Source organism: Fopius arisanus, unplaced genomic scaffold (assembly GCF_000806365.1).
Source record: "Fopius arisanus strain USDA-PBARC FA_bdor unplaced genomic scaffold, ASM80636v1 scaffold00008, whole genome shotgun sequence".
Classification (NCBI taxonomy): domain Eukaryota; kingdom Metazoa; phylum Arthropoda; class Insecta; order Hymenoptera; family Braconidae; genus Fopius; species Fopius arisanus.
In genome coordinates, this window is record NW_011887747.1 from 1022793 (window position 1) to 1033893 (window position 11101).

Here is an 11101-nt window from a genome sequence, read left to right on the forward strand (position 1 = left end):
ATACCAAACGGTTTTTTCACTTGTTTTTTTTTTTTTTTACCCACAACCTTTCTCCTCTGTCTTCCTGGAGTTTAACCCCTTCTTGTTTCGCCCGCCGCGCCCACATAATTACCCGAGCAGTGGTAGGAATAAATGATGGCAAAAAAAAATTGCTAAACCGAGGGTTGCAGTGACAAAAAAATATTATTTCCACAAACTCAAGCGTAAAAAATACGATATCGCAATTAGACAGCCACGATCCTACAAATCGCTGGGGCAGAGGGGGGTATTCACCTCCCTTAAGGGGTGAAACTAAAGGGTGAGATATGGGTGGCACCCCAACGCCTGCTACTCCACCGATACACACGAGAGACCGGTTTTTAGTTGTTGTTACCATTTTTTTTTTCTTTCCAATTTTTTTACCCGCATACGCCACAGTGTAACCAGCATAACAATTTAATGCAGATAGAGGATCATAATGAGGCGACTAGGGGCGATAAAAAAAATTATAAAAAAAAAGGGTGAAAAAAAAACACGAGCGCGGTAATTAATTAATCGCGCACTCCCTCAGCTCACTCGGTTTGTTGGTTCAACGTCCCTTGATTAACTCACTATTAATCTCGCGATAAAATAACGTGTTTACGGGAATTAAATAATTACAGAGCAGGTGTAGATCATGAATAATTCAAGCGATAATTTGGTTGGAAAGAAGTAGGTGAGGCAAATGTATTCCATTAATTCAGTATCAACATCTTAAATTGCTTGCGCAGGCGAGTTGAATAATTAAGAGGAAATTGCGGTCTAGAGGAGAAAAAACGGAAAGTTCGGGGAGGTGGAAATTAAGGAATTGTGGAGCCGCGTCCAGAGGTGTGTAGGGAATTTTTAAGAGTAAAAAAGTGCCGAGGCTCCTGGATATTGCAATTAAATGTCCGTGGCTTACAAATTGGGGGTTGAATTTTTTAGGCTGATGGCGAGGGGCGCCTGGGCGGCATAAAAACCCGCACCATAAGAGTCTCTCTCTCTCTTTCCTTTTTCTTCTACTGGGATGTGCCAAGGGGTGCCTTTCGGTTTGAAAAAAAATCCATAAGGGTCTACTTTGCTTTCAAAGAGGGGCTGGTCGCAGGGGAAAGAGGGGTGGTACAGAGGGGTGGAGGTGTAAAGGGGGTGAGGGTTGCGAAAAAGGCCGAAGGGGGTGGTACTCCGTGCCAAAGACAAAATAAAAGCCAGCGACATGCGACTGAGTGGAAATAAACATGGCGGAAATTCCTCAAATCCAACCCTCAAGAAACTTAAGATGAAATTCCAAGCGGATTATTAGCATAATTAATTAATCATTCACAGAATTTGCATTTTTGCATTTTCCATGGGTTGAATTATGCTGATGAATTGTGAAAAGTTATCGCGGAATGACTCTCGGTTGTTGAAATAGTTAAGAATAGTTGGGATGGGAGAGAATGCCTTTGGTTCTTGAATAACGTATTTATTATGCGGGGAAAAATGCATGGACCGCGCCCATCGTGTATAATGAAACTTTACCGTGGTCTCGGAGAAGTTCCTTCATCTCAGACGACCAACTTTCCTTCACCTTCTTCACCTCCTCCCGCCATTCGGGTAGTTCAATCGATATTTAAAGAATTGCGCGTTAATAAGGGAGTTGATAAGGCATCTTTTGAATTTAGCCAATCCACCTGGCCACGGACTATCAAATGACCACTGCGGACCTCTTCAAATGTTACCGTTGGACAAGAATTCCCTTGGGGTCGTATGGTACATCATTTCTGGAATTCTACTGCCCAGAGGTTGATAATTCAGGTAATGGGTGTTGGCAAGACAGTCCCATTTTCTAAACTTTCGATATTTTACTATCATATTCTTTAATTATTATTAGTATTTTTTAATCATATTTTTAATTGTTTTTGGGAGAGGGAAATTACCCTTTTCATTAATGACGATAATTTCCTCCATACCGACGGTCTTGATCGACCGTAATGGTAGTATTGCAGACAATTTCAGTATCTTTGATTTGAAAAGCGTTCTAACCTGAAACAAACAGTGTAAACATTTGTTAATAATCGGAGGGCTCTACTGCAAGGTGGAAAATGTCTGCGAAACAGAAAATATTACTTAGTGGGGACGTTGAGGGCAGATTCAACAATCTCTTTTCCAAAGTTGAGCAAATAAACAAAAAGAACGGTCCCTTCGAGTTTCTCCTGTGCGTTGGAAATTTCTTTGGAGTAAACAACATCGAATTGGATCCATACAAGCATGGATCAAAGATTATTCCAGTGCCAACACTCATAATCGGCCCTAACAGAGCTGATGACGTTGGAAATTATCCTGATCTGGATGGAGCAGAGATCTGTCAGAATTTGACCTATCTGGGGAAACGTGGGCTGTACAGTGCTGGTTCAGGGCTGAAGATTGCATATATCAGCGGTGTCCAGACACTTCAGGAGTCATCGACAGTAGAAGCGATTAATTTTACGGAGAGCGATGTGATTTCTGTCAGGAACTCCTGCCTCAAAGGCCAGCCGAGCTTCAGAGGAATTGACATTTTACTGACTTCCCAGTGGCCTACTGATGTTACCAAATTTGATCCTAAAGATCCCAAATTCAATTATAAGGGTTCTGAGCTGGTGGCCTGGTTAGCAGCTCAGATAAAACCTAGATATCATGTTTGTGGACTAGAAGGAATTCATTACGAACGTCCACCATATAGAAATAAAAGCAAAGGTGGTGACAGCATCGAAATTGCCTCGAGATTCATAGCCTTGGCGAGGGTAGGGAACCCTGAAAAATTAAAATGGCTGTACGCCCTGAATCTCACTCCAGTGGATCGAACTCGACTGATGGATCTCGCCACGAAAACTACTGACGAAACCCCAAGTCCGTATCCAGCGTCAAATTTGAACTCTGATCCAGGCAGCACAAACCCCAAGGACACTAAAAAACAGTTCTTCTACGACATGCAACCTGTGGGCGAAGGAAAGAGACGATCGAACCAATCAGATAAGTACCAAAAGAAATCTAAATGCGTTTTCAATCAGGACAAATGTTGGTTTTGCCTGTCCAGTCCTTCAGTGGAAAAACATCTCGTAATATCTGTTGGAAGTGAAGTTTACGTGGCTTTGGCTAAAGGGGGTCTCGTGGACGATCACCTGTTGATTTTGCCGATCAGTCATCACCAAAGTTTCTCCATTATACCTGAGAATGTTGAGAAGCAAATGGAACTGTATAAAAAAGCGATTGCTAGGTACTACGCTGGCACTGGACGAGTGCCTGTGTTTTTCGAGAGGAATTACAAGAGCTCCCACTGTCAATTGCAGGCTGTACCTGTTGCTGAAGAGGTTGCTTCTGAGTTATTTGGAGTTTTCCAGGTAATGCAATATTTGATAGTCTTCAATGAAATGGAACCTGGACGAATGAAATCAGTAATTCATTTTTCAATGTTAGAATCTTATTCATTTGCTAATGAGTCGCAAATCGCGCTCAATCGATCAATTCATTCCTGAGGTGTTAATATTTCACAAATGTCTCAAGTACTCACATTGTCACCTCTACTTATCGTTTTTAATAAACTCATTTCAATTTGATAAATTCCGCTCCAGGACGTAGCCGATGATCATGGTGTAGAGCTTAGTCAAATCCCAAATCACTCTAAACTTCGCCAAATAGCTCCACCTGGTGCAACGTACTTCTACGTTGAGCTTCCCAATGGAGTTCTTCTCTACACAAGGATTTCCAAGGATTTTCCTCTACAATTCGGCCGAGAGGCGCTGGCCAATGATAAGATTCTAAATCTGAGGCACAAGGTGGACTGGAAGGACTGTCAAATTAGCAAAGAAGAGGAGATAGATCTCGCAAAGACCATCAGAAAAAAATTTCAACCATATGACATAGACACGTGATTCATCTAACTTTTTTTACTGACAATGTTGTACCATATAAAAAATAAAGATATCGTGGAGTGTTTTGTATTCTGTTAAAACTCATTATTTGCTGGCACTTTGGAATTTGAGTTCGTACTCCTCGGGTTTTAAAGAAGGATTGATCCCCGCCTTCTTCATTTGCACTGCGATATCGAACAGGTAGTCATAGCACTCGTTCCTGTACAAGGAAGTTCCATTTTTCCATTAGTTTTCGATGTGTGCATCTCTGAAATTTTTGTAAGGACTTACATTGTTTTTGCCTGCTGCCAGGTGTCCCCCCAGACGTAAACTCCGTGTCTTCTCACTAGAATTGCACATGTCTCCGGATATTGTTCCATTACCTCTGCCATTCTGTCCTTAAGGTCCTGCTCGAATGGAGTGTTCTCAATTATGGGAACAACTAGTTCCTCGTCGTATCGATAGGCTCTTCCCAATTTTTGATTTCTTATTCCTGTCGGGAAAAAAGGGCATAACAAAGTCGTGGGAATTCTGTGATATAGTGAACGATTCCACTCATACATTAAATAATAATTGATGAAATTTGACGTTTTTTTGGAGGGAAATTCACAGACCTTTAATCATCTCTAAGTGAGTGACTCGAAATTCTTTGCCAGGCCACAAAAGGGTTGCCATAACAGCGAATTTTGAGTGAGTGTGAATTACAGCCCCAGCATTGCGGGATGTGTAAGCACACATGAAAAGTGGAGTGCACTGTGATTTTTTGAATTTTTTTTCAGGTGGTGGGGCAGCTATGTCCTTTCCGTTTATGTCTTGGACGAACATATCTTCGGGTTTTATTCTTTCCTTTTGGACCCCCGATGGAGCGATATAGATTTCGTCTCTGAAAATGATATTCATTGAAATAAATAAAGAATCGGATAGAATCTCCAAAAGAAAAAATTAGAGGATCTCTCTCGTATTCAACTCATTTTCATCTTTGGAGATATTAAACTCGTAAATTGACAACAATATAGTAACGTCGATACCCATGTTTTATGGAAATGCCTCCACCAGTTCCAGTAACCCACTGTAAATCGTAGAATTGTCGACATAATTCAGGAATCAAATTCCTTGGGTGCTCCTGTGGAAAAATGAGTAGATCCCAATTCAACTAATGATTCGAATTCGTTGATAAGGAAATTGGTATTAACCATTTACAAATTTATGCATCACCTTGGGATAATTATAATCGTAATATTCCATGCCTTAGATGATGAAGACCGGCGAATCTTCACAAAAATTTCACAAAGTGCGTTTCACTTTTTGGTACTTATCTCTAAAGTTTTTGACATATTTACAACAGTCATGAGATAATTTCAATCCCTAATGTGTGTGAATGAAACTAATTTTACGCATGCGCATTTGAATAATTGGGGTTATCGCGTACTCATAGAGTACGAATTTCAATTCAATGTTATTTTTTTCACTGGAGAAATTTTTTATGATAGCAAAGTTCAGGTATATTATAATTGAAGTAAATTTTGTATAATATTAGTGAATAGTTCATTTTTAAAAAATCATTAAATATTCAGGACCGAGAAAAACAGCTCCATAAATGTAATAAAAATCTTTTCTGACGATTGTGAGTTTACGATCGAAGGCGAAGCCGAGGAATGCAAATAATCATTTGAAAAGATTCTTAACAATTTTGAAATTTTGAATTCCTAACGGCCTAGTGATGAAATATACTAGAATGATTGTGGAAAGAAAACATAAGTTCTTTGACAATGAAATTCTTTTCAAATATTTATTTAAGATCGTACAAAATTCGACAATTCTTGATGTTTAAAAATGAAACACAGGCAATTATATAAATACATTTACGTGTAAGTAAACATCGCATCATAGGCTCGCACGATTGTTACTAATTGGCACAGTCCAAGAAATAAAATTAATTCCACATACGTCCTACAATCTTTGCGTTTCTCTTTGCTTTAAATATTCCCATAGACCTAATTCCTCCATGCATGAGGACACGAAACTCCTAGGATGTGCTTAAAACTGTCATCAATAAACTTCATCGCATGATAAAGGAAAAATTAACGAGTTTTATACAAAAATTGCGGTAATGAACGAATTCTCATTCTTAGATGAAGCCCAAGTGCCCATTATTGCAAGTAGTGTAAGAGAAATTTGCGTAAAGCCTCAATATCACTGTACATTATTTCCTTTTTCTTTAATGAGGCGGAGAAATGAATAAATGTGCTCTGAATTATTAAATCCTAATCGTCTTCAAAGTGGAAATCATCTTGATCTCCACGACTTTATACCATAATAATCCCCGAATACTCTATACTCTCCTCTGTGTTTGTTTTGTTTTCTTTTTTCACAAATTGCGACAGTACAAGGCCTCAAACATTTTGGTAGATGATGATAACTAATGGTTCATATTTTTCTCAATTGATCCATGTTATCTATTTTGGGTATCAATTAAATTTCTCGTGTTCAACTCTTCAGCTGCACTGATCGAAGTGATTTATCGAAAAATGATTCTTCATGGATTACCTTATTTTTAAGTCACACGAAAAAAAATCCTTTAAGAAATATCATTTGTCTGCTATTTTCTTTGTATGAGTTTTCATTTTTACAGTCATCGCTTTATCACATTGTGGTTCTCTTCCATTTTTGTTAAAGATTATTTTGCCTCTCATTTTAATTTCAATTATTCGTAAATCTCAAAGGATTTCGTCGATTTATAGTTAATTTATAATTACGAATTGGTCGTATTTATTTTACACAGACGCAACTTCGTCTCGATGGAGAAAAATATTGAAATTTGAACTTTATTTTTTTTTTCTTTATCGTGCTTGTGAATAAGTTTATCTCCCCCTAATCTGAAAAAAAAAATTCCTTGCCATTAACTAATTAGGTCCACAAGCACACGTGTAGCCAACAAATAATTATGCGAAATTCTCTATGAAAAGTTATTACATAGACTAAAATACCACGAAGAGACTCAATTCACTCAGTATTCTTATTAATAATCAATACAGCACACCAACTATCCTTCAAACTTATACCAATGAAAAACCAGCTTATCAATGTCAATAAGTGAATATCTAATAAATTTTTATAACTTTTCTTGTTTACTGCATAAAACACGCACACATATCACAAGTTTGGGCCACATTTCTAAATTTAAAATTACACTGTACCAAACCCCCATAATTTCTCCTGTTCCAAATAAGAAACCACGAAATGTCAACCTTCGACTATAAATGATTAAGAATTCACCAATCAATTTAAAAAATTGCAACCCAGAAAAATTTCGAAATCCGCACGCGCCTTTGACCCACTATAATTCACAATGTAAACCATACATTGACTATTAAACTTTAAAAAAATTAATCAAATCCCTCATAAATATTCACCGTACACTCCACGGACAATGAACATTAAAATCCAAAAGGAGTACGGGCACCGAGATGGGAAGCACACGAGATCATAATCAAAGGGATAAAGAAGGATGATAAAAATACGCGAAAAAAAATCAATTCAGTTGGAAGAGTTGAAGGGTAACAAATCCATTCAATAAAAACATAAGTTTTCGTTGAACATATCAGAATTTACGAGAACTAGTGAAATTTTTATAAAAACTTTATTTTTATTGTTCGTTCTACTTGCCAAAAATGTATCGAAAAAAATTCAGTTAGCTCTCTATAACTGATAGAATACCCGCGAAAACTCCACTAGGGAATAAATTAACTTGTTACCCTTTACCGTTTGACTATAGAATCCCACTGAATTTTCAAAAAACCCTAGAAACGTATATTAATCCTTATTCGTTATTGAGTCCTTGATAATATCATCCTTGGTAATATTTTGATTCATCTGATCATTCTCGTATTCCACGAAATCATCAAATAAACTTGGCCAAGCCTCGGCGTCATCATAGGATCCCAGATCACTGCCAATGACTTCAGCAAAATTCAAAAACATATTCCACGTATCCCTTGGTATACCCCTGACATGATGATTCTCAAGGAATGCCAGCCACCTGGACAAAAGTGGTGGTTCACGTATCGTAAACACGAGCCTCCACAGGACAATAGCCATGTCAACTGGTAAAATTCTCTGGCCCGACGTCACATCGAGACCAAAACGGAATGTAAATCGGTAAAGATCCTTGAATAAATCTCCATTAACTGTCAGCTCTTGGACAACTTCCGGCAAACGTAACTGTACACCACGTATACTGTCAACTTTCAATAATTTAAGTCCATTAACAAATTCTTGTCTTGTAAATTGACACATCTGTTCTGCATCGAGTTTCCAAGCTAATACGAGAACTTTGAAGTCATCGGGTGATAATTGAAGGTCATCGCACAGCCTTTCAATACCGTCCTCCAGTATAATGTCCTCGTGAGGATCCTATTAACATAATTGAGCAAGTCATTAAAAAAATTGCATGAAAGATCAAAGATGGGCTATTTATTCCAAGAATCTCAGCAATCATTAGGAATTCGATTCGCGAACATGTGCAAGAGATAAGCAGAGATACTACTGTATCTTGTATTTTGTACAAAATGCGTATTTTTTATCGAGTATTGGAGATCATGGATAAAAATATTCAATAAAAAGCAAACTCATAGCTCAGTATTTTCGGAGACAGAAGCAGATTATCGGCATAGCGATAATAAGCTGCATGATTTCGTGAATTCGTGAAAGTAAAAAATTCCCAATAGATAAGAAGGGGTGAGTCAACTCTTCTCATTTGATTATATTCTGATAAAGTCGAGAGCCTTCATTACTTTGTATTGATCAAATAGTCCATTCAATTTAGCATCCGACAGCTCTCTCATCTGTTTATCACAATCAGCATTAGTATTGCCGCTGTTGAAAGTTGTGGAGCGTCCGAGTGGCGGTAGTCTAGCATAAAATGCCTTGGATAAACGTAAATTATTCTGTACAACTTGGACTGAACCACAATTGTCCGATCCCACATTGTTTAATCCTGATAAATTCGTTGCTGGTGACTTTTTATTTCCATTAGCACGTGAATCAATGGACGTCAGGGGACCCATTGTGTATTGATGAGATGGAAATAGTCTCCGCATTTCCATAGTGTCTGGAATATAATTCATGATATTGAAAATGGTCGGTTACATTTTTTATACAGATTTATCCATTATTTGTACTTTTCAAACAATTTCCTCTATTATCTTCAAGTTTATATGGAGAAGATAGGGCTGTAAAAAATTAAGGAAATTTAATTTCTCACCCTCTTTGATCTCCGGCACAGCGGACTGATCCGTAGTGGGCGACGGAGGCGGCACTTTGAAACACGAGCAGCAATTTCCCATTGATGACACACGTTCGTTACCAATTGGGTTAACCGTTGCATCGGTGATTCAGTCTTTAATTGGCAGTTTTGGTCAAAAACTGAAAGATAAGAGGTGATTAGATTTTTCCAAAATACTCCTACGCGTTAGGGCAGTTATCTCGTTCATCAACATTGATTAAATCTGTTTATTATGTTTTTATTGAAGCGTTAGTTAAAATTCTGATGCTGTAAGTATCATTTTTCACTGTAAAATTGTCATTCAATTTTTCATTTCTTAACGTTCTAAAATATTAGAAAATATTATTCAATTTAAAAAAATGCAAATTTAGCTGTATACGCTGTTTTTTTTAAAACTCAATGGTCAATTTACCACTTTACATAAAAAATTCAATGTTTACCTCATTTTTAAAACAATAATCTGATTTTTCGTGGTGTGGGTAGCCCCCGACGAGGCTCTCCGCACGAAAATCCACGTAATGGTCTGCATCAATGCAATAAACAGAGCGTCAAGTCCTTATCACTAAATAAAATCAAGTTTACTTGGTTAACTGGGAGCCCGCCCCTATCAATATCCACTGCCGAGAGAACAATGAGAAATTAGAACGAAGACAAATATCATGGGTTAGGTCAAGACGTTGAAAAATGTTCACACTGATGCCACATTATATCGTGAAAACACCTCTGGACCGTTCTCCGACGAGGGAATCGTGGCTCCTGTCATTTCAACACTATGACCCTGCCCTCTTGTGAATTTGTGATTCAGTTGTCAGCCGAGAGCTACGTAATGGACACAACGTCCGTGAGAATAATGTATTGTTACCGAAAATATCCAAGATTCTCTATCTTTGTTCCCACTCTGTATACACATTTATTTCTCCACTCTAAGCTGGACACACAGTTGTTTTCCTCCAAGGGTTCTGGAGACTCCGCACGACTAAAGCGCCACCAACAGCAATTAAATCTAGGCCAAAAAAGTGAAATTTTATTAATTTGTAATTATTCAATGAGACATTAGCAAATGGTATGAAATGAACTTCAATCATCGTCAAATGATCAGCTATCGATCCGATATCTTTCATCCTAGGAATCAAATATAGGTTGGTTAAGGCTAATTTTCCCTAGTTCCAGTGCAAAGACCAAAGAGGATTGACGAAAATAGAGGCTCAGTTCTGGGGGTTCGAGTGACCTCAGCGGCATCGTAGTACTGCACCCCAAGAGAGGGAGGGCACCACACGCAATGGGGGTGTCTAAGACAAGTTCTCTCAGGCGGTGGTCACTATCACCTTCCCCTCATCTCCATGTCATCCCCACTCTGCAGCTGTTCGGCACTGGTAGGACTATTTAAAAAATGATGATTTAAAATAACAGGAAAAAATGTAAAATATGGCCTTGGTTTATGGGATGTGTGGTATCTACATGACCTCAAAGTTTCAAAAATAGAATAAACTACAGAAGCATTACCCAGTCTCCAAAAATCAGGCAATAAAAATAAATAAATTGATTCCTCTTATTTTTTATTAAAAAATAACAGCGACTTACAGTTGATGCAGCAGTTTTCGCAAACGAACCGGCACTCCAGCTGACGGGATTAGAAAACAGAACATAATTCAATGCATCTGATACTCCAATTCCCGTTTTAGAGATACAATCGAAGTGTTTTTGATGGTCAAGACCAAAATCCACACGCTAAATTCTCTTCAATCAATTATTTTTACTGACTATTGGATTTTACGTGATTGCACTGTTTTTTTTAAAAGAGAATTATTTATTTGGTTAAGAATTTTCGCAATTATCGTATCTCGTCAAATTGAGACTGCCCGCGGTGTTCCGTGCGCATCGACGGTGTGCGTGCGTATGCACGGAGTATCGCCTGGCGACCCCCACTCGAGCGGTCTTCTGTGCGCATGCA

General features: G+C 38.1%; 4 protein-coding genes across 4 annotated transcripts in view; 1 reads left to right on the top strand and 3 right to left on the bottom strand.

Moving 5' to 3' along the window:
- The first annotated feature begins 1930 nt into the window (after window positions 1-1930).
- On the top strand, window positions 1931-3951 carry LOC105273927 (CWF19-like protein 1). Its single transcript, XM_011316663.1, has 2 exons — window positions 1931-3356; window positions 3588-3951. Exons 1-2 carry the CDS (start codon window positions 2079-2081, stop codon window positions 3885-3887), a joined length of 1578 nt encoding a protein of 525 aa, XP_011314965.1. The 5' UTR covers window positions 1931-2078; the 3' UTR covers window positions 3888-3951.
- Window positions 3872-5237, bottom strand: LOC105273926 (methylthioribulose-1-phosphate dehydratase). The gene is made up of 5 exons (XM_011316662.1): window positions 5082-5237; window positions 4895-4989; window positions 4481-4749; window positions 4158-4359; window positions 3872-4086 (listed from the first exon to the last, which is right to left on the bottom strand). The coding sequence occupies exons 1-5, from the start codon at window positions 5109-5111 to the stop codon at window positions 3972-3974; spliced, it is 711 nt and encodes a 236-aa protein (XP_011314964.1). The 5' UTR covers window positions 5112-5237; the 3' UTR covers window positions 3872-3971.
- A 404-nt stretch (window positions 5238-5641) lies between these two features.
- SCCRO3 (defective in cullin neddylation 1 domain containing SCCRO3) lies at window positions 5642-11035 on the bottom strand. The gene is made up of 5 exons (XM_011316664.1): window positions 10732-11035; window positions 9591-10529; window positions 9130-9290; window positions 8660-8976; window positions 5642-8279 (listed from the first exon to the last, which is right to left on the bottom strand). Exons 3-5 carry the CDS (start codon window positions 9209-9211, stop codon window positions 7680-7682), a joined length of 999 nt encoding a protein of 332 aa, XP_011314966.1. The 5' UTR covers window positions 9212-9290; window positions 9591-10529; window positions 10732-11035; the 3' UTR covers window positions 5642-7679.
- Window positions 10472-11101, bottom strand: part of LOC105273987 (vacuolar protein sorting-associated protein 37B-like) — a 3553-nt gene continuing 2923 nt past the window's right edge. Inside the window, exon 3 of the mRNA XM_011316759.1 lies at window positions 10472-10529. Coding sequence (XP_011315061.1) covers window positions 10472-10529 — 58 coding nt within the window. The remainder of the gene's footprint in view (window positions 10530-11101) is intronic.